This window comes from Marmota marmota, unplaced genomic scaffold (genome assembly GCF_001458135.2).
Source record: "Marmota marmota marmota unplaced genomic scaffold, marMar, whole genome shotgun sequence".
Classification (NCBI taxonomy): domain Eukaryota; kingdom Metazoa; phylum Chordata; class Mammalia; order Rodentia; family Sciuridae; genus Marmota; species Marmota marmota.
Genome location: NW_026000172.1, coordinates 1,031,523 through 1,054,538, shown reverse-complemented (window position 1 = coordinate 1,054,538; position 23,016 = coordinate 1,031,523). Strand labels below are relative to the sequence as shown.

Here is a 23,016-nt window from a genome sequence, read left to right as displayed (position 1 = left end):
CGAAACTTTGTCCAACACTTGCCCTGATTCTAAATGTTAGAATAAAGGTCATAGCTATCCCAAAGCGTTCCTAAAAACTTGCTTTTTTGTTCTGTCTTCTCCAAAAATAGAAATTTCTCCATTTGGGGACTTGGCAATATTTTTAGTTCTTTATTAAAAAAAAGAAAAAGTGTGTGATAATGTGTGTGTGTGTGTGTGTGTGTGTGTGTGTGTGAGAGAGAGAGAGAGAGAGAGTCTGTGTTTGTGTGTGTGAGCATACACATGTGTACAAGAGGTCTTCTCCAGAAGCTTCTGGTATCAAGGCTGGAGGTGAAGCCCGCCTGCTGCCTGCCCAGGGGCTGTGGAGGTGCCAGGCAGGGACCTGGCCTGCGGGTGTGGCCCGAGGCACACTCTGCTCCTCCTTCCCAAGGCTGCCCCTCTGCTGCTCTGGATCACTGCTGGTGCTACTTGTTGCCCAGGACACCCGACTTTCCCGGAGCCCCAGCAGCTTGCCCGGCTGGCCATTCTGGCTGCTCCTCACCTGTCCACTGGCCACCACCGCTCACAGGCCTGGGTTCAGTGGTGACTAGGGAGGGTGTCAGAATGAAGGACAGGCTTTGAACACCAACTGGGAGCCAACTTGGGACTAGGTGCTGCCCAGAAGTGAGCTCAGGGATGGGAACATGCCACGAGCCCCAGGTTCCCTGCTCTGTGGGTGTGGACACTTACCAACTACGTCAGCAGAACCCTCCACACACCTCTGTCCTGTGCCGGGTGCTTCGGCAGAGAGCTTCGGGTCCCCTCAAGCAGACAGGGCAGAGAGGGACGGTCACCAGCAGAGGGGCGGTGACACTCTGAAAGTCCAAGCCAGAGCTGTGGGAGGCCAGTCCCCAGTCCTGGGGCTCTGGGTGGGTGCCCACCTTCTTCCCTCGGGAGTGGGGTAGACATGTTTTTGTTTATATGAGAAAAGGAAGGATGATCCTTAGGTCCTGGGCCTCGGTCACTGCTGTGGGGTCAGGCAGGGCTTCTCTGTCCTCCCCAGAGCCAGGGAGCTGGTTGGGCCGGAGACTGAGGCACTGGGCCGGGGCAGGGGCCTTGTAAACAACCTGCCCTGGCCTGGGGGACCAGGGGCAGAGACAGGAGGCATCCCCATAGCCGCTCATGGGCCTTTGACCACGTCCCTATGGTGTAACCTCAGGAGCCATGAGACCAGCTCAAGGCCATGCTGAGCAGTGGCCTACAGCATGGGAGGGTCCAGCAGCAGGAGGCCCCTGGAAGAGCTACCGCAGGGGGCTGCAGGACGCAGCTGCAGGGGCAGGGCCTGAGCCCACCCCGCACTCTGGATAACCAGGAGGCTCCTGAGCAGGGTGACTGTCCCCTGTAGAGATCAGTTCTCAAGGCCCAGCTGCGGAAAGCAGAGAGTCCCTCCCACACGTCTCCCTCCCACTTCTACAAGGCCACCTGCCGGGCTCCTCTCTCTCAGGGTTTGGATGAATGAAGCCTTTGGTGATATTTGTGGAAGAAAGGAAACTCCCAAGTGAGTGAGCTCCGTAGTTTCCATCCTTTAATTCACCATCCAAGAGCAAAAACCCAAGCCGCTTCCCAAGGTCCGCTGGAGGGCTGGGGATGCAGCTCAGTGGTCTTGTCCAAGTTCCAGCCCCAGTCCCCAGACAAAACCAGACACGAGGTCCTTCCGAGAACTTGGAGATGCATGGGCCCATCTTTTCCCTTAGGACTTCTTACTACATCCGGGATCAGACCCACGTCCATGGGTCTCTGAAAGTCAGTACTTACCCATCGGGGTTCCCTGGGGAGGCTGGCTCAGGGGAGGCAGTCTGTTGGTTCCCAGGGACCAGCAGGGGGACCCAGAGGAAGGTGAGACCTGCAGGGCACTGGGCAGGGCCCTCTGTGCCTCCCTGGGGCCAGGCTGCAGAAGGCATCAGGATGTGGGCATGGGCGAAGACCTGGGAACAGTCCCCTGGGTCTGGCTCTGAGAGACCAGGCTGCGTGTCACCTGGCTGCTGGCAATGGCCCTCTGTGGTCAGGAAGCTGCCTAGGAGGAGGGAGACCAGTGGAGCCTTTGTCCAGCCCCTGGCAGGTAAGTGTGGCTGACCACTGCAGTCGCCTGTCCTGACCACTGCAGTCACCTGACTGGAGTCTGCCCAGGACCAGCCCAGCCCTGGGGCAAGAAGGGCCGTGAGTGGCTACAGCTCCCTGCAGAGCCCTGTGGCCCCTGGGACTCACCCAGGAGCAACCCCCCCCCCCGGCCTGGGGGAAGGCAAACAGTGAGAGTGGAGTCACCTGGGTAAGACTGGGACACAGGGGGTGGCAAGATACAGGCACAGAGCACGCGGAGGCAGCCACCTGCTCCAGGACGCAGCCCTCTCTCTAGGTCCTCCCAAGGCCCAAGGTGAGAAGCAGCCCAGGGCAGCCCAGCATTGGGGGCTGTGAAGCTGGCTTTCAGGGGCAGCTCACTCCCAAGGCGCTCCTTCCTGGCCTTGGGGTTGGGGGCAGGAGGCTGCTGTGTGCACAGGTGGGCTGCTCGTGGACACACCCACAGAGGCCCTGTGGGCTCCAGAGACGGCCCTCGACCCCATGGCCTGTGCCTGATGACCCAGAGCAGATGTGCACACACACACAACAGATGCTGAGGCCAAGTCCTCAGCCAACTGGAAATGCCCCTGGAGGCCCAGGGAGTAGCTGGACTTCAGTGAGGGTCAGCCAGCGTGGCTGCATGCCACTGCCCCTGGCCCCACCTCCCCTGGGCAGTCCTTTCCTATATCGCACCTCGGTTCCCTCCTTGCGGTGGGCTTTCACTGTCTGGTCTCAGGCCACCCAAGGAGGGTGGACTGGGCCTGGCAATAGGACCAGGAACGGTTTTCGAGTACAGGGTCCTAAGTGAGGCCATCCTGATCTGAGGACGGGCACTGTCACGGATTGGCTGGTCTCCTGGGCTCAGTCTCTAGCAAAGGACCCTCTGAAGGTTGCGAGGCAAAAGCGTGGGGCTCCTCACCCGGGTCAGGCATCCTGCCCTCCTGACACTCCTGGCCAAGGCCACGTGGATCCTCTGCCCTCATGCTCCCCACCCTCGGGCCCTCCACCTTCAGATGAGGCCACCCTGTCCCCAGCTTCCCAGCCACAGAATCCGCTGGGCACAGCAGGAGTGTGCTTTACATGTCGGGCTTTTACTTCAATTTGAAGCAGATGGTTGAACACATGTGAGCAGCTTTGGCCTGTGAGCTTAAGAGGGCGCTGGCCCCGGCCTAGGTACCCTCCCTACGCGGCCATCGCCTGGTCCCGTCGTCCTCCCCCTCCCACCTGGCCTGCCACAGACCACCGGCCTCTGCAGGCCGCCACTCGTTGCATCAAGGAAGCCTGGGGAGATGGCAGGGCCACCAGCGTGCATGTCCCCTGGGCAGGTGGCCTTGGGCTAGTGCCCGGCTAGAGCATGCCACCTCTCCCCAGCCACTCCTCAGGGCCAGAGTCTGGGTGGCCAGGGTGGGGCAGCAAGGGAAGGGACCTTGGCCCCTTCCCTGCCTCCCTCCCAGGCCCAAGAAGGCTTCTCCTGAACTCGCCAGCCCAGGGCCCTGTGTGGACCGCACTGGCTCTGTGGGCCAAGTGCTCTCGAGGGTCACCCTGTCCCTCTGTTTCTCAGGCTCCCGGTGGAGTTGCTGGCTCATCTTTGGCTTGAGACAGGTGGACTCTGGCAACAGGAGGGACGAAGGCCACAGAGCCACAATGTGGCCTTTGGCTGCTGGGCTTCAGCCCCTTGTGCTCGGTGTCTCTGTTGAATCTTTGGCAATGAACTTCTGCAGCCGAAGAGCTTCCAGACCTGAGCGGGAGGAAGACTGGGCCTCCCACAGGCAGAGGGCAAAGTGCACTGTGACCGCCAGGCAGAGGGCAGGAGGGCGGGGCAGGCTGCCCAGCCTGGACAGCCCTGAGGGGCGTGGGGGCCGACCCAGAGCATCCTGCAGAGGGACGAGGTTGGCTTCGTGTGTCCACCTTCTCCTCACTCTTGGAAGAGGCCACCACGGTGTCCCAGCTGGTCTGCAGCCAGTCACTCCTGGAAAACACAACCAGTGGTCAGAGGCACCTCCCTGACCCCACGCCAGGTGCTCAGGCCTCGGCTGACTGGGGACTCAGGCCTCTGGTGGCTGGGCCAGGGACTGCTCCATGGGGTAAATGGGGAGCCTCCAGCACCCACCTCGTGCTCTCCCCACTCTGGCCTGGCAGCCCTGAATGCAGCATGCTGGTCTGGGTGAAGGGAGCCAGAGCCCAGAGCCCCAGGGATCAGGCTGTGCTGACCAGGATCCCCAGGACACGCCTCCACGGTGCCTGAGTGGGGCCGTGCCGCCCGGTGGGGCTCCCCTGCAGGCCCCACAGGAATGGCCAGGGGCTCCTCCCACACTGTTCATGCAGGAGCCCCCACAGGGGTCAGAAGACCCACCAGGGGTGGTCAGCTTGTGACCTCATACACTTCCTGACGTCTCCCCCTCTGTCAGACGGCACAGCTGGGGCAGATCAATACCCCCCAGCTTTCTTCTGAGCAGGAGAAACGGGGTCTAGCCTGTGGAGCCCTAACCCGGGGACAGGCCCAGAGCCCATGGGCCCTCCAGGGAGGAGCCAGGGGCACCTGAGAGCCAGCAGCCCTGACCTCCGGCTCTCCTCTCTGCAGCTGGACTTAGTACTGTCAGGTGCCTCATCACCAAGAAGGGACAGGAGGAGGGGTCTGGGCTACAGGCCTCTGGGGAGGCCAGGGCCAGCAGGAGGCTCTGCCAGGCTCCAAATCCACCCGGAACCCAGAAAGAACACCCTGTGTCCCTCAGGGCACAGCATGCCCAGGCAGAGCTGCACAGAGACAGCTTGCCACAGCCCTGAGCACAGGCCACGTGCCTGTGGGCAGAGCCTCTGCACAGCCACATGGCCACTTCTCAGGGCCCTCAGGTGGCACCACAGGCTCTGGCAGAGGTGCCGGCCTGGCAGCACCAGGACTCGACCCTGATGGGCACTTGGGCTGCCCTGCTGCAAAAAGGCCACGAGCACAGGAGGAGCCGCTCACCACAGACCCTGGACAGCCTCTCGGAACCTGCAGGCCACAGCCAAGCCGGGGCCCAGGAGCCATGCGAGTCTAGGCCAGGCGAGAGCCAGGGGGTGGAGGGGCAGCGGGAGGGCAGCGGTGGCTGAGGCTCCTGGCTGGCCCCACAGGACTCTGCTTTCTGATTCTCTGTCTGAGGGGGAGGATCAGGAAGCGGAAGGGAGACCCGCGGGGATGGCCCTGGTCTATGCTCCACGGGATTCGCAGCTGGCTGCCTGGGCGGGCTCCCCTGCGTGCGGTTCCAGCCGCCTGTGGTCTGGGGAGGAGTGGAAGGCTGGCCGGTTGGAGCCGGGCGCCAGCCGCAAGCCCTGGTGGTGCAGACCCCGCTGCAGCCAGGCTCCACCCGTGAGGGAAGGCGGCCAGCCTCGGCTGTCCGCCCGGGGCCCACCCTCTCTCTGGTGTCTGCGTTGGACCTGCCTGGCCAGCTCCTGCTTCCACCAGGAACCAGCACAATGTCCACCCAGGGAGTCTGAGGTCAAATGAGGCGTGACAGGAAGAGCACGCGAGGCCTCAACCCCAGGACCTTCTCTGCAATTAACAATTAACCTGCTGCGTGACCTCGGGTAACCCACTCCCCTTCTCTGTGCATTAATGCCCTCCTTGCACAGCTGGAGGGAGTGGGAGAGTGAACTGCAGATCGCCAGCCAGGGGGCATCCCACGCGTCTGGGCACCACGGACCCCTGCCCATCTTGGGCGGTCACCAGGCATAATATCACAGGGAAGGCTCTGGAAAGTCCTGCAGTGAGGACAGGCAGGAAGGTGCTCTTCAGGACACAGTCCTGCTGCTAAAGTCAACTGTCAGCCGCCGCATGGCTGAGCCTGGACCCCAGCCAGCCAAGCGATGGGCCTTCACCCGGGAAGCCTGGACCCACCTGTGCACTGGAGCATTCTGCACGCTGTGCGCTGTCCCTGTCCTGCTGATCCCTCACCACCGTGGGCTCGCCCAGGTGGGGCGTAGATGTGCTGCTCCCCTCCACCTGGTCTGTGCATCGCAGGCAATTCCACCACTTTGTGGGCATTTAAAAACTAGTTGTCCTGTCTCCCATGTGATGTAACCTGTCCCCTGTTCGCTCCACCCATCTCAATCTGGAGTCAGCCTGTGTATGCTGGAAAACACCCGGGGCCAGAAACCCTGAGTCTTCTTCCTTTTTTTAATTGGTCTGTCCCAAAAGAGCAGTCAGATCTCAAAGGAGGTCTTACAACTAAAACCCAATAGAAAATCAGGGAGGGCATGGGGAAGGCTCGGGAGCACTGAAGGTCCTTCCGCCTCCACCTCAGCACAGCCACAACTGGGCCACAGAGAGGTTCAGGTTGGCGCTGAATGCCGCTCGTGGTCCAAGAGGCAGCTTCGGGGCCCTGGGCAGGCTGCTGGCCTCTCCAACCAAGCCTGGTTTCTCATGTTTAAAACAGGCCCGGCAGGAGTGCTCCCCGGTCAGCGGCAAATACATCTACGATGGTCAAGTCACACCCTGGTGTGACTTGGTGTGGGGGCCTGGTGTGCCGTGAAGTAGAGAACTGGACCTTCCTCCACCAGCTGGCTTTCAACCAAGTCTTTTTAAAAACATGAATACAGCTTTAACCCAGGTGCAGTGGCCACACCTTTAATCCCAGCAGCTCAGGAGGCTGAGGCAGGAGGATTGAGAGTTCAAAGCCAGGCTCAGCAACTCAGCGAGACCCTGTCTCAAAATAAAAATATAAAAAGGGCCAGGTTCGTGGCTCAGTGATGAAGCACCCCTGGGTTCAAAATAAATAAAACCCACAGTTTTAAAAAGGCCGCAGGTGGTACCCAGGAACCCACGAGTGGGTAAGCAAGATGTGGCACGGTCACCCCAGGGAAGTGCTGAGACGCACCTCAGCGTGGGTGAGCTGTGAACAGCGTGCAAAGCAGGGGCAGCCCAGTCCCCATGGAGGGTCCCCACCTGGGACGTGCCCAGCAGTGAAACTCCTCACTTACTGAGGCCAAGGCATGTGGCCAAAGCTCCGGGTCAGGTGACAGAGGAACAACCCTAGCTGGAGGTCCAAATGCCACTCAGATGGGGCTGGGGCTGAGGGTCAGTAGCTGCAACCTCCTGTGCTGAGATGCGGCCACTGAGCACCCACACTTCCCACGCTGTCCCCGAGCCTGACTGGAGGCCCTGCCCACAGGCATGTGGTGAGGTCCCTGCTGTCCCAGCCAGGACGGTGAGGGCCTGCTCCAGCCCAACCCCCAGCTCCTGCTGGAGAGCACTGTCCTGGTCCCTCCCATGGACCCCCCTGCTGAAGTACTGTGCTGTGACTAGCGGTCCTCCCGCCTGCCCCCCCCCCCCGTGCCCCCAAGGTCCTCCCAGGGCCCAGGGACAGAGTGAGGGAGTAGTGCTCAGAGCTGCCACTTCTTGAGGACGCCACGCTCACTTGCTGGCTCACGCTGACCTACAGGGTCCCTTGGCAGGCCGCAGAGGCAGGCCCAGCCCTCTGCTGGCCACACGGGCAGCCAGGGGGTGAGGGCAAGTCTGGAATCTGCTGTGTAGGTCAACAGAGGGGAGAATACATCCCCCACCACCACCGCAGCCCCCTCCAGGGCTGGCCAGCAGCTGTTCCTGGAGCCTCCTCTACCCGGAAGGCTGCACCTGAGGCCACCGGACCCCGATAGGACAGCCCAGAGGCTCGGGCCGGGCCTTCAAGAGAGGAGACAAGGGGTGACCGTGCCCAGCCCTGTGACTCTGTGACCTCAACACTTCTCCTGCCCCTGGTAACTAGCATGCCCAGGAGGTGTGGCCTGAGAAATCGACAGGCATGGGCACTCTGTAGTCTGTAAAGCACAGTGCAGAGGCCAGACCTGGCCACCTGATCCTGTGACCTTGACACAGGCAATGAGAGAAGGCTGGTGGGGACTGAGCAGCTGGCAGGGGGGAAAGACCACCACCTGCTGTATCAGGGCCACCCTCGGGGGTGAGCTTCGTGGCTGCTTTACCTGCTCTCCTGGGCTGTTTCTCTCAGGTTCAAGGGCAGCATCGCTTCTTCAGGGAAGACCAGGAATATCTGTGCAGGACTCATGCCCTGGAGAAAGGAAATGCTCCTCCCAGCAAGGCCCCACCCTGATTCTGGATGTCCCTGGAAGACGAAAGCCCCAGTACTTTGGCAGCCACTGTGCAGTCACAAGGCAGAGCAGGAGAGGCCTGAGGCCTCGGAGCTCAGGGTGAAGCCTCTCCCTTCAGGTTTCTGAACTATGAGGTGTGTGGGCCCCCGGTAGACTCAGCTGGTGCTCAGGGTTTGTTATTTGAAACAGGTTTTTTTTTTTTTTTTTTTTTTTTTTGCTAATTCAAAGGAACAAGGGACAAGCAGGGGGCCTGGGGACTTTTTGACTGGGTGACACCCCTAACAATCCCCTACAGCCTTGCCTTCAGCACAGGGACCGGGGGCTGCAGTGGGAGGACAGGGGTCACTGGTGCACTGAGCCACCAGCAGGCAGTACCGTGGAACAGGCCACGTGAGAATCCCAGGACAACGTCAGAACGCACAGTGAGCTCTGGGAGAGAGGGTCTCATAGCACACACACGCCACCACACACGTCCCTTCCACTGGGGCCCACCGGACCCTGTGCCCACCGCAGGTCCCCCCACTGGACGTCTGTGCTGACCTCAAGTCCCCCTGCTGGATCCTGCACACCCCTGTGCTGACCCCAAGTCCCCCTTGCTGGACCCCTGTGCCAACCCCAAGTCCTCCTGCTGGATCCCTGTGCTGACCCCAAGTCCTCCCTAGTGGACCCACACACCCCTGTGCTGATCCCAAGTCCCCCTGTTGAACCCCATACACCCCTATGATGACCCCAAGTCCCCCCTGCTGGACCCCTGTGGTGACCCCAAGTCCCCCCCGCTGGACTTCACATATCCCTGTGCTGACCCCAAGTCCCTCCTGCTGGACCCCTGTGCTGACCCCAAGTCCCCCCAGCTGGACCTCACACACCCGTGTGCTGACCCCAAGTCTCCCCTGCTAGACCCCTGTGCCAACTCCAAGTCCTCCCTGCTGGACCCACACACCCCTGTGCTGACCCCAAAGTTCCTGGCTGGAGCCCCGTGCTGCCCCCTGGCCCCCGCTAGGCCCGTACACCACCGTGCTGAGGCCCACTGGCCCTGTGTGGTCAGGGAGGGAGCCACAGGGTCAGGGAGGGCTTCCAGGAGGAGCCGCACCTCCCAGGAGGAGCAGGAATTCACAGACAGATGGGGCGACGAGCACAGAGGCCCAAAATAGCCCCTCTGGGCAAGGACCTCGGAGTGGCCGGAGGGTAAACTGGGACACAGGAGTGACCAGCTGGGGCAGGTCGCTCAGGGGACTGTCAGGTGTCCCAAGAAGTCTGGCCCCATCGCGCCTGCTTAGGGACCCTAAGCAGACGCGTGGGGCAGGAGCCCCTCAGCAGAACTTCGGGTGGGGGTCAGGGGGATCAGTGGCCTGTGTCCTGGGAAGAGTGGAGGGCCCTGCAGGGGGATGCACAGCTACTTGGCCTCTAGGGTGCTCCCCAGTGGGCTGGGGCAGGCTATAGGAGAGGCCAGCTGGAAGACTGGGCAGTAGGGCCTCCCACCACCAGGTAGGGGCTCCAGGCTCCAGGGGAGGCAGCCCTGTCCTTTCACCATGCCATATCCCTGAAAACCTCAGGACTGGAATGCGACTTTGTGTCACCAGGCCAGCACTATGCTGTCCCAGGGTCTGGAGGCCATGGCCACTCCTCTCCCAGGTCCTCCTCCCTGAGGCCCGTGGAGACCAGCTTCTCAAGGAGCAGGCGTAGACAGCCCAGTGAGCTCACAGTCCATGCTTTGAGCCGCTGGTCCCTGGGCAGCCCCAGGAGCTGGCTGAACAACCCTTGAGGAGTGAACAGGGCCCCTGAGGTTAGGACCCTGGGGCCAGGCACCTGCCCCGGGCACTGCTAAGAGCCACTGCAGACTAAGCCCAGAGGCTGCTTGGGCCCATGGCGGCAAGACCCTCAGCCTGAGGTTGTGCTAAACATAAACATTTGGACATGCAGGGCTGCTGGGCCCCCAGGTGGACCTGGGAGCAGAGAGCAGGCAGGAGTGGGCATGGGCCTGAGCACAGGGCGCTTCCTGCACTCCTGGGGTAGGGGGAGCGGATGGTGGGGAGCGGCCAGGGGCGGAGAGGGACAGGGGCTGAGGAGGAGGGGAGCCCGGCCATGCCCCGCCTGTGCCCACCCACCTCCAGCACCAGGAGCCTCCCCCTGCACTGGACCTGGACCCCCAGGCCAGCTCCCAGCTGCCAGCCCTGCCCAGGACCCTGGAGCCAGGACAGACAGCCCATGGCTGCCCGGGAGGTGCCCAGACTCCAGGCCAGGTTCCCAGGAGTGCTGGCGACAGTGGCAGAACCGGGTCTTAAAAAAGGCTCCGTGTCATGCTGCAATCAGCCGTGGCCTCTGTGTCTGTGCAGGCGGCCATTCTCTGGGGGCCAGTGGGGGCCGCACCTCCCCACCTCAGCCCCCCTGTGTGTGGGGGGTCAGGGTGCTGGGTGGACACATCTGCCACCACGCTGCTTTCCAGGACCTCGGCCCCGATGGGCAGCCCCACCGTGGCCATCAGCAGGCACATTCTGACCTGCCCGTCCCCTCCAGCCCAGCTCTGAGGACACCCAGCCCTTCCACCAGCTCTGAGGAAAAGGAGGGGGAGCCAGGCAGCAAGCAGCAGAACGACAAGGTGGCCCTGCCACCAGGGAGGAGGGAGTCACACCTGGCGTGAGAGAGAAAGAAGAGGGTTGGAGCAGAAATCAGAGCCAGCGCAGGGGAGTGGGCGCCCGGAGGACGCCGCCCGCGGCTCCCCAGCAGCCTGGGCTCACAAAGGACCTTTTGCACGGTTTTCCCTGCTGCTCCAAACCAGCTGCTCGCGCTGCTGGACGCTGAGTGACGACGGCTCTGAACGGCTTTCTGGGAACAGATGGCCGGGGAGAGCTGGGGAATGTGCCAGCGCAGGCCGGGCAGGCTGCCAAGGCCGCGGTGACGGAGGGCCTGGGCTTCCAGCTCGCGTGCTTTCCCCTGCCCTCTGCCCTCCGTGGCGCCAGCAGGCCTTCCCAGCCAGCGCTGGAACATCTGGAGTCTGGGCTGCGGGGGGCGGGGGACCCGCTGTTCCCAGCTCCCCGCCCGGCAGCCGCCTCGCAGCCCCGCTAATCAAAACCACAGGCCCAGCCGAGCCAGGCCCCAGCTGCAGCCCAGGCCGCCCGCCGGGTGACCGACCCGGTGTCAGGCCTCGCTGGCGGCCCAGCCCTGGGGGGTGCCGATCGCGGATGCCTCGCCCACCCCTCCGCCGCCTGGGCTGCTGGCTCCGGCGCCTAGCCACCGAGTCTCCGAGCCGCCTGGGGCTGCTTACATAAGGGTGGGCATGTGCTGGGACCTCCCGGGCACAGGCCCAGGACCAGAGGAGCCGGATCTTGGAGCCCAGGAGACCCGAGGCCTGCAGCACACTCTGGAACCCAGGCCCTTGCAGTCAGGGCCTTGAGAACACGGCACCTTAGCCCCACTTACAGGGCAGCACAGGTTAGCGCTGCAGTGCTAGAGAAGACGCAGCCTCCACTCAGAACCTCAGTCCTCATTGCCTCCTGGCTGGTCAGCACCTGTCCCCCTCCAGGCCTACCCTCCTGGGTTCTGCCTGAATTTCCAGAAATTCACTGAGCCTTCCCAGCCCTTCCTTGTGTGGACCTCCTTCAGTCCTCTCATAGTGTGGCAAGGAAGGTGTATGTGTGCACTCCCATTTCACAGATGAGAGCCGGGTCAGAGAGTTCACTAACAGGCCTAAGGTCACACAGCAAGAAGTGCCAGTGCTGAGACTGTAGTGCAGCTGTCTGGACCCATGGCTCTGCGGTTCCTTTGTCTCCTGATTCTGCAGAGGGCCTCCTGGTGTAGGCTCATGTCCCTTGAGTGCTCCAGAGACCTGAAGAACCCCAGGGCTCTCTGGAACCAGCTCCCACCCCATAGGCAGCCCTCTCCAGCATACCAGGCCCAGTGCTACCGAGCCTGTGGCCTCCAGAGGGGAACCTGGCTCACAGAGGTGCCCGCGCTCCGCGCTCCGGGCTCCTGAGAGTGGTACAGGGGCAGCAGAGGGGCCTCCCATGTCCAATGGGCTTCCACTCCCACCCAGCCCTGGGGAGACGGTGGGGACCTGACTGCAGCAGGGGCAGCACCCCAGCCTCCCCCCAGGGCGGCCCCGGAGAGGGCCCTGCTCAGCATCCAGGTTTTATGACCAGAGGGCATCAGACGGAGTCTCCGACCCTCCTTGCTGCACAGCCTTGTGGGCATCTTGAGCAAGTGGGGTTCAGCTCAATCCCTCCCCACAGGACTTGGGAAGGAGACCCTCCTACCCACCGTGTCCACGTGGGAGGCAGGCCCGCACCTGCTGGCTGGGTGACCCAGGCACATTCCCAGGCTCCCGGCCTCCGTCCACCATCTCCTCTGGGAGGCTGGAGGGGTCAGTGAGGCACACGGAGAGCCTGGCTGGTCCTGGTCCTGGATATCAGGTGTCACTGCATCAGGTGTCCTGGGCAGCAGGATGCCGGTCCCCTCCCATCCCAAGTCCGGGCAGCCTAGATGTGGGGAGCAAGTCTTGCCTGCTGCCCTAATCCTCAGACGCCCCAGGAGTGGCTGCGGGGACCTGCCCGGGGCCTGTGCAAGCTGCATGTCTCTGGGCACCCCTGCTCTCCAGGCCACCTCTCCTCCCGCCATCTCTGCTGGGCAGCCTCTGACCACAGGGGCCTCCAACAGGGCTCTGACCTGAGTTGGCGTCCTGGGAGGCCCAGAGGGAGAGAACCCCCCCCCCAGGGGGAAGACATGCCCCGTCCCCACACTCGTGGGTGTGGATTTGCAGCTACGAGGTCATCAGGGTGGCCAGCGATGGTGTCAGTGGCCTTCTGAGGGAAGCAGGGCCATGTGGCAGGCTTGGGATCTTGCCTTGGTGACTCTGGCCAGGTTAGGCGGTGGCCTGAGGCCTCACAGCTGCAAGCACTGCCTCCTGAACACCTGGCTGCAGAGCCTGAGCTCAATAAACCTCAGTTCTCTATAAACCACCCAGCCCACGGCATTCCGTCACAGCCTTAGAAAGCGGATTGAGACAGGCTGTCGCCCTCCTCGCGCACTCTCACGAGCTCGATGCCAACACAGATGCACTGTGGGCCCCCGGCTCATGGCGTGGCTCTGGCGGAAAGGGACAGGGATAAGCCAGCCCGTGGGAGTCTCCAGGGAAAGATAGGAGATGCCCTTGCAGCTCCAGGAGGCCATGAGGACAGCCTCGCAGAGAAGCCGGAGCTCAGTGTCAACAGCCGGCAGGGCCAGGACTCTGTCCCAGGGCCTGCCCAAGGCCAGGGTGACGGGAGACCCCAGGCTGATCCAGACCAGAGAGGCAGAGCAGGCCCCTGGAGGAAGGGTCTCGTCTGGCTCCCCCTCCCCTGCAGGCCCAGCAGGGCGCCAGGGACCTCCCCTTCCTCCGGCCACCTGGGCCACCCTGTCACCTTTCCTGACAGCCCTGACCGCCTGTGTGAGGAGCAGCAACTCTCCCGTTGGCTTTCCCTTTCTCTCACCCCGGCCACTCCTGGTTCCCAGACACACCAGGCCCTAGTGTCCACAGCCACTGAGTGGCACAAAGCATGTGGCAAACTCCCATCCCCACTGTGCCTGGCACAGGAGGGTCCTCTTGGCTGCCACGGGAGAGAGGGAGGTGCCTGGGGAGCTGGAAGACCCACACATCTTGCCCTCTGGGGGTGGACACCAGCTGAGAGGGTGCCGGGCAGGAGGAGGGTGTCAGGCCTCCCTGGGGCATGGCCTGATGGCATCTTATCCTGCCTCCAGGTGCTCCGCCCCTCACCCCACCTCTGCACAGCTTCCCACAGAAGCCGCCCCTCACATGAGGGGGAAAGACCCCATGGCTCCCCACACAGGGTAGGGGTCGGATGGGTGGCCACAGAGGAGGGAAATGAAGCCACTCACACCTAGGACACAAACGATGGGCTCCTGTCAGGCCACAGCAGCCCCGTGTGGGGAGGCCAGGGCCACCGGGACAGAACGCCCTCCACAGCTCCAGGCCCCTCGCTCCAAGTCCTCCACCCAGAGCAGACCTCTGCCCAGAGAGGCTCTCCAGTGAGCCTGGGGCTTCAGAGTGGTACACATGTCCCCAAGGCGCAGGGTGAAGGGGACAGCAAGCCAGCCCAGGGACATAGAGGGAGGCAGAGAGGGTGACAACTGGCAGTTGGGACTTTGGTACCCAGAAGGTGGTCATGGGCCTGAAATGGTGGCTGAGAGCCCAAAGGCTCCAGGGGCCACCAGGGTCCTGCTGGGAAGGAATCCGACTCTGGACACAGAAACAGCCACCCTGGGAGGGCTGTGGGGTCAGATCTCAACTGTGAGAGGATGGGGTCTGGGAAGGCACCCGTTACAGCCAGCAGCCCCGAGGCGGGCCAGGTCCGCAGGGGGCCCTGGGGTCTTTCACAGAGGAGATGTGTCACTGTGGACGCAATCTCAGCCTGGGACCTCAAAGGCCAGGGCTAAGACAGTCGCACCCCTCCCCACAGTCAGCCGGCACCTCCTCAGAGCCGGGAGACTCACCAGGAGGCAGGAGGACCTCAGGCCTGGTGCAGCTCCAGCCCCCAAACCAGGGTTGGGGAGGCGAGGAGACAGAGGGGAAGAGATCCCGCTGGGACCCAAGGGCAGCAGGGCCAAGGCCGGAGGGTGGAGGGAGCGTGTGCACTGGCCCCCTCCTGCCAGACACCCCGCACGCGGGAAGGCGGGCCTCATCTGCAACGTGGCCGCAGGCGAGCATTCCCAACATCCCTGTGGAGAACAGGGGAGAACAGGAACGCTGGCAGGGCCAGGAAACAAATCCAACTGCTAGGACCAGAGCCAGGACTTCCAGGTGCACTGAACCATCACCCGCCACCTCAATCTCTCAGTGAGCAGCATGGGGGTCTCTGAGGATCTTAGAGCTGAGGCGATTCCAGGGGCAACCATGCCCAGGTCTGCTGGGCATCTTCCCTCATCCCTGGACATCCAGCCTCCATCTGCCCAGGACCCCATGGCTCCAGGAGGTGAGGGGCCAGGGGAGAGAGGGCCCGCTGCGCTGCCTGTGCTGCCCATCCACAGCTCTGGGACGTCTGAATGCTGGGCTGAGCACCCAGAGCTCACAGTGCCCACGCCACCTGCTTCCCCAGGGGAGAGGCTCTGGGCTTCCTCCCTCACGCACTTGAAGGCTCCTTTCTAATCAGCCCATGTGAAATCAACTCGGGATGCAGCCTACAATCACCAGGGGGACAGCTGGGGGCCTGGGAGTCCTTGAGGACTTCCTGCTGGACCCAGAAGCCTCTGGAAACTGGGGGATCCAGAGGGGGCTGCCTGCAGGGCCTGGGGGAGGCGCAGGCCAGCAGAAGGGCATCTCCTCGCAGACACACTGGGTCCACTCTCTGACCCCCTCCAGCACAGGGGATAGGACCCAGATGGTGGAGGGTCCAGGCCATCTGGGAAACCAGAGCTGTGCCAGCGGCTCACCTCCTGCAGATCTCCCAACACGTCAAGCCCCACACAGGCACTCCCTCTGCCCCAGTCCTGTTCCCCACTGCATCTGCCTGGTGGCCTCCGAGTTGTCCCCACGACCCCAGCTCAAACGCCACTTCCACTGGGATGTCCTCTGGAGCTCCCTTGGGAAGGGCCCCTCTCTCCCTGGTCTTCCTGGGCCCCCAGGACAGGCCACACTGTGCCGCCCTCGCCCACTTGCAGCAGGTCTACCAGCTGTCCTGTGAGCTGCATGGGAACCAGGACCCCACACTGGTCACCCTGGTACCCTCCTAGCTTGGTCAACACAGCAAACCTCCCCAGAACGCGTGGATGAGTATCGCTGGCCCACATGCACAGCCTCAGAGCACCCACAGGCCAGTCCCACTCCCGAGGTCAGCAGAGGGTCCCTGGGCTGTGACCTGCTCGGGGGATCTCCTCCCAGTACAACTGGCATCTAGCAGGGCTGCCGGAAACTCAGGACACATGTCACAGGGGCTCCAGGACAAACAGTCTTCCTCAAGTGAGGAACGAGAACTCAGGCCCAGACACCCCAGGTGATAGTCCAAGGCCACCCGGCATCTCCATCACCAGAGGATGGTCCCACCCACAGTCCCAGGTGGGGGATCCCTAGAGCCGGCGTGATCGTCTGCCCCATGGGAACCCTGGGCATACGTGGGGCCCCAGAGTTCTTGCCCCTGGGCCCGCCCTCCCCGGGGGCTGTGCCCTGCAGCTGGCGCCTACCTTGCGCTTCTTGGCACGTCCCTCGGCCTGCAGGGTGCGGGTGCAGCGCTGCACACACTCGGAGAAGCTGAGGTTGCTGTGGTCGGCACTGTAGTCGAGGTCTGCCAGGCGGGCCAAGGACAGGATGTAGTTACAGGCGATCCTCAGGATGGCCAGCTTGGACAGCTTCTGCCCATAGGAGTAGCACGGCACCTGGGGGCAGGGGAGGAATGAGGAGGGCCGCAGGACGGCGCCCCCACCCCACCCCTTGGCCTGGCAGCACAGCAGGGTGGCCATGGAAGGTTCGGCTGAGCCTCCACCCAACTCCATAGCTGTGCTAAGCACCTGGGCTCCTCTGCTGAGGAGCCCTGGGATGTGTCCATGTCCCATGCTGCAGGGGGACCTGAGGCTCAGCTCACCCCTCGTCAGTCTGAACAGAAGCATGGTGGTGTCCCCGAAGTATGGCATCACCGGACTGAGGAGCTGGGGACAGCAGAGCGGGAACAGAGGGCAACGCCGCGGGGGCCCCACAGCAAGACCCTCTGGTCCACACTCTCAGTAGTGCCAAGGACAAAAGTCCCTCTGCCAGGCCCCAAGGATTAAGCTTGAACACAACAGTGGCCTCTCTGTGATCCACCTCAACCCCGCTTTGTCCAGCAGCGTTCCTGGACCTCATCACGTCCGCCATACACCAAAAGGGGCCCCTGCCCTCCACGGTGTGCTGACAGCACCAGCTGTCCTCGGCTCTGGGGCTCTAGCGCTCGCTGCCCTGTGACCTGGGGAGGCCCTTGTCTGCAGAGCTCAAGGTCCTGGATGAGAGGGGAGGGGAGGGGGGGTAGTAGAGGATAGGAAGGGCAGCAGAATACAACAGACACTAGTATGGCAGTATGTAAAAAAGTGGATGTGGAACCGATGTGAATCTGCAATATGTATACGGGGTAAAAATGGGAGTTCATAATCTGCTTGAATCAAATGTATGAAATATGATATGTCAAGAGCTTTGTAATGTTTTGAACAACAACTAATAAAAAAAGTAAAAAAAAAAAAAAAGAAGCATTCAAAAAAAATAAATAAATAAACTTTTGAAAAAAAAAAAAAAAAAGGTCCTGGATGAGGGAGTAAGGGATACATGAGTGGCCCTTCCACCTTCACCAGGTGGCTCCAGGAAGTTTGGAACCAGGTTCAAAAGTCTTTTGTCACTGATGATGCCACCACACATGCATCTCTGTCACTAGGGTCAACTCTTGGCTCTCCCTTGGCCAAGTGGCATGCTCTGGGCAAGGGGCATGATCTCTTAGAGCTTCGGCTCTGCGTCACACCGTGAGCAGGTCTGCCCTCGCAGGGCGTGAAAGATTCAGTTCTCAGCGAGGCCTGGCAGCAGTCAGCAGAATCACCACAGCCGGAGCTGCAGAGGTCCCCAAGGCAGCGGCGCCAAGAGGGTGCACAGCAACAGCCCTGAGCCTGGACATGACACTTGCCCAGCCCGATCCCTGGGGAACCTGCGACTAGGAAGCCAGGGCGGGGAGCAAGGCGACAGAGAGAAGCCAACTCTCCTGCGTCCCCCTCCCAGCCCTGGACGCAGCTCCAGATCCATCCAAGAAAAGCTGGCAGAACAATGTGCTTTGCTTGTCCCCGGCCCGAGTCCAGAAAATCCGACTTTATCAGCTTGAACAAACAAACAACACCATAGTCCTGGGCAAGGAAGGGGTCCCCAGGGCCAGCCCGGCACCTCTGCCCGCTCCTTACCCGGGAGGTGGTGTCTGCATGTGTGTGGTGTCAGAGGGGAGCAGGAGTGTCCAAGGACCAGGCGTGGCCCTATTGTCACCCAGAGGCCACTCTGGGGGCTGCCACTGCGAAGCCTGCTCTGTGCCCTGGGACCCAGAGCAGCTGGGCTCTACCCAGAGTCACTGCTGGACCACAGAGCAACAGGTGAGGTCAAGGTCAATGCAGGCAGGGCCCATGCCGGTTCTGGGCCACTTGTGCCCCAGATTTGTCACTCTGTCACCTTGCCCTGTCAAGCTCCAGGTCTAACCAGGAGAAAACAAGGATTGAGTCCTGGTGGACCTGGCAGCTATTCGAAGGTAGAGTGACCATTTAAAACCTGCCTGGGGGCTGGGCTGCAGGTCAGTGGTGAGCACTCGCCTAGCATGTGTGGGGCACCGGGTTCCATCCTCAGCACCACATAAAAATGAATTTGAGAAAAGGTATCATGTCCATCTATAGAAAAAAAATGCCCCCAGATGAAGACAGAAGTCCCATCCGCACAAAGGAAACAGATGACATGTGGGGCCCAGGTCATCAGATGAGGCTGGCAGGGTCCCGAAGCTTGTCTGACCTGAACCCAGAGCAGGGACCTGCCCAGGGCGGCAACATTCCCAGAGTGCTACGCCCCCGGACACTAGGCGACCTAGGACACCACCAGTACCTAGTGTCCCCGCACATCAGTCCCTGGGGTGAAGTGCCCTACTCAGAACCCTCAAGGTCCCTGTCTGTGAAAGACCTTTAGCATGTCCGTCGTCAACCTCCCCCATGGCCACAAGGCCACAACAACAGCCACTAATCCAGGGCATCCTGGTTGAGGGCCACAGACGGGGCCAGACCGCCCTGGGGCCAGATGCTGGTCACTTGTGTCTGCTCTGTAAGTGTCCCTCCAGACAGAGGACAGGCAGCCGTTGACAGGCAATAATAATCCTGGAGGGCACCCATGGAGAGAGGCTCGGCAAGCAACCCCCTGGCAAGCAGACACGGACGGGGGGACCCCATCTCTCACCCATCTGTGGAGCCCCTGCAAGCAGGCCTGTCCCCCACTGCCTGAAGGGGTGTCCCCCTTCCCCCTGTGGGACTGAGAAGTGAGGGAGGTGCTAAGCGGGGGCCACTCTCCTCAGGCCCCCTGTGGTCCCACCCTGTGTCCACTCGGTGAGAACCCCTGGAGACTCCAGGAGCACAGGGGAAGTCGCCCGGGCCCTGGCTCGGCTCCTCCTTAGTGACAGAGGCACCTCCTGAGGGTCATGGCTGTCAGCCTTTGCTGTCATTCCTCTGTGAGGGAGAATGGACATCCACACACAGGCCAAGTGCTCAGGAGGCTCAGGCCCTGGCCCTCCCGCCCCTGCCCAGTAAGGCTAGGCTTTCCTCCACTGTCCCACTTGGCTGGAGCACTGCACCAGCCCAGCTGTGCACACATGGCCTTCACGGGGGCATGGACTGACCACATGTGCCTGCCACCTGCCACCCTGGCCACCCCCTCCTACAGTCTACCTGCAGCCCCCGCACAGGCGCTCTTCCTGTTGGATGGGAAGCAAATCCTGTCCGGCCTCCTTGGGCTGAGGGTGGACAGCACCCAGGCCTCGGGCAGACGGAGGAGCAGAGTGGCAAGAGCAGGATGCTGGAGCAGCTCAGGGGCCGAGGTGGATCCCCCTGCAGGCCAGTAGCACGGGCTCTGCAGGCCGCCCTGTGTGGCGCCATGGAGGCCCCACATTGGAGTGTGAAAAGTGGCATGTCAAGGTGGGGCCAGGCCACTGCAGAGGCCAAAGGCTCACAGAAGCTTACTGGCCTCAGGTCACCAGGTGAGGGGGACACAGGGTGGGGTGCGGGACAGTGGGGCAAGTGACTTAAGTGACTCGCACAGTAAGGCACTCACCGGGGCAGTGGGGCGAGCATCTCAGGATGGGTGGTCTCCACTGCTGTCAGCAAGGTGACTGAGGGACTCCTGCTGCAGGGTGACACCAGCCCTGCCAGCCCGGAGCTTGCAAACGCGGAGGAATGCGCTCTCCCTGCCCCTCTGCCCCGCCTGATTAACCGGCTCTTTGCAGAAAAGCTGTGGATGAGGTAAATCTTTGCACCATTCAGCAAATGAGGCTCAGAGAGGGAAAGCAACTTTCCCTCAGCGGAGAGAGCGGCGGAGGCCCGCTCCAAACCCACCTGGACTCCCAGACCAGTGCTCTTTCCACTGTTCCAGGAAACCATGCAGGGAAAGGAGCCCCAGCCCGAGCCCAGGGGAGGCCCTCATCAACCAATGCCCCAGTTCCAGCAGAGCCACCTCCAGCCTTCCCAGCTTCCCGGGTCCATTTCCGACACTGGGGCCTGGGCCTACATCCAAGTACCCTGCCCACTGGACGGGCAGGGTGGTGAGTGCCCGTTATAGATGGGAGACTGAGGCCACTTGAGGAAGGAGCTCCTCTGAGGCCCAGGGCCCTCCTCATCAGGCCAGTGCTAGCATGGTAGGGACATGCCCTCCTCAGACCATGGGCAGGTGTCCACTGCTGCTAAGCAGCCTTTCTAGGGAAGGGACAGAATGGTGGCAGCAAACAGCAAAGGGCTGGAGCAGGTGCTGCCGCCACTGTCGGCATGTACTTTGGATTCGTGATGAATTGTGCACAGGTTGTGCCTGACTACAATGTGTGCACACACTCACTTGCCCTGAGAGGGCATGGCTGGCCTTCTGACACCCTGAAACTGACCCTCCCACAGAGCCTCCCCACGAGGGCTGGAGTGAGAGGCCAGGCTCACACTGTCAGTCAGCCTAGCACCGTCCGCCCATGCCACGATGCCACGGCACTGAGAGCTGGCCCCAGGGGCATTCCAGAGACCACTGCTGTCTCCTCTAACCCACCAGGTGGCCTCAGACAAGTCTCCTCCCTTCTCCTGGCCTCAGCTTTCCTTTACATAAAATGGGTTGATCCGAGCCTGACAGGAATGGTGAGATCAAACAAGATGGTAGCCATGGATAATGGCCTACGCCTGGGATCCCAGCAACTCAGGAGGCTGAGGCAGGAGGATCACAAGTTCAAGGTCAGCCTCAGCACCTTAGTGAGACCCTGACTCAAAAATAAAAAATATAAAGGACTGGGTAGGTAGCTCAGTGGTGGAGCGCCCCTGGGTTCAATCCCCAGTACAAAAAAAAAAAAAAATCAAATAAGATGGAATTCACTGTCGAAAGACATGAAAGCACAGGTCGGATGAGGTGCAGCAGGCACCCGAGAGCATCTGTCCTCTCCTGGAAAGCGGAAGGCGGTGGGGGGCGGGAGGGCCTCGGGGCACCCACTCACTTTCCCCCAGGGATGAGATTCTGGACACACAGCGTCTGGCTCAGGGGGGGTGTCCTAGCCCCAAGGGGGGCAGGTGAGCAGGGGGCAGCCCCACCCTCCCAGGGGTATGGACCGCAGGCCACCCCAAGCTGCTATTCTACCCAGGCACTCAGGCACGGAGCCCAGGACTGGGCTGACAGCTCCACTGGCCATTGCCCAGGGTCCCAGCTGGTGTGCTACAGGCACTGGCCCCGCCTGGTCTGTGACAGCCACCTGACTCCCACCCAACTCACTGACCAAACATCTCCTATGAACTCAAATAAGACTCTCTGGTTCAGAAACCACAGAGCCTCCTTTCTCTGGGAAGGTTCAGTGTCCTTCCCATGGACCAACGCAGGCACCACTGCCCCACCCTACCCACAGGAGGAAGAGGAGAGTATGACCCCAAAAGATGTTTCTGAAATGTTTTGTGGTTGGCTAAAGTCCAGACAGGTTGAATAACTTTCCCAGAATCAAACAGCACATCAGATTCAGAGCAAGCAAAAAACCTCACCCATCAAGTCCACCCCAGCACTTCCCAGGACCATGGTGGTGTGGGGGAGACTTAACCCCCCTTTTCTACATCCCCCTTCTCTCTAAGAAAGTGAGAGGCCTGGAGGCCCAGGGCAGTATCTGCTTGGTCCAAAGTGGAAATGTGGGATTGTAAACCATCCTCCTCTGTGGGCAATGCTGGGTTAAGATCTCCTCGCCTCTTAAGAACACTGTCCATTGAGGACTGCCCCCATGCCCTAGACTCACCCCCAGCTAGCTCCCAAGATCCCTGGAGAGAACCTGCAGCCAGCCAGTGCCTCCGGGGGAAGCCCAGCTCTTCCAGGAGATGCAGGGCAGCTGTGGGAGGAAACTCCTGGAAGGTTCCCCCCAGCAGTGCCTGAAGCCGCCCCTGGGGAGGGTCCTAGGGGTGCCAGGCAAAGGTGCCAGGCCCGGACACAAGCCCTGGGCACAGGACATTTCTGCTGAGAGCTGGGGATTGAAGCAGGGCTAGCAAGTTCCTCAGCAACCCATGACCATACCCCACACTGCTCTGGGCCTGGTGGCCACCAACCAAGGACCAAGATCCCAACCACCCAGCTTCCCAGAGGGAAAGGGTCCTCCTCCCCTGCCCAGCCAGAGAAAGATTCCGGTATTCCCCAACTCTGTTCCCCAGAGCCAGGTGATTCCGGGAGACACATATTCGCTCATGTAAGTGATCACACTGTGTGGGCTGAAGTCAGCCCCAGAGATAGGGTCTCCAGGGAGCCAGGACCTGCAGGGCCAGAGATCTCCAACCTCCACTTTGTGAACTAAGATCCGCACAAACGCTGATTGCCCAAGCCTGGCTGGGCTCCGGAACAGCTGTCGTTCAAACACACCCCCTCCCTGCCAGCAACACTCGGCCCCCCACCGGCCCACTCCCGCAAGGGTCCTCAGGGTCCCGGACGCCCTGCGGCATGAGGAAGAGCGGGTACCTGCTTCCTGAGCGCTTCGAAGGCTGCGCTGATGGTGTGCACCCGCGTCCGCTCCCGGGCGTTCGCCAGGAGCCTCCGGGTCTGCTGCAGGGCTTTGATCTCCGAGGAGGCGGCGGTCGCTTCGCCCGGCCGTTTCCTAGGCGACGCAGAAGAATCTGGGTGGTTATTGTAAATTACGTGTGAAATTGTCG

At 61.7% G+C, this 23,016-nt stretch overlaps 1 protein-coding gene across 1 annotated transcript; it reads right to left on the bottom strand.

Annotated features, from left to right (window-relative positions):
- Positions 1-1,521: 1,521 nt before the first annotated feature.
- Atoh8 (atonal bHLH transcription factor 8) lies at positions 1,522-23,011 on the bottom strand (the record flags this gene model as incomplete). The annotated part of the gene is made up of 4 exons (XM_015506300.2): positions 1,522-4,042; positions 14,635-14,859; positions 16,318-16,509; positions 22,826-23,011. Coding segments are annotated over 4 exons (609 nt in total), but the record flags the coding sequence as incomplete, so codon positions are not given.
- Between the last annotated feature and the right edge of the window lie 5 nt (positions 23,012-23,016).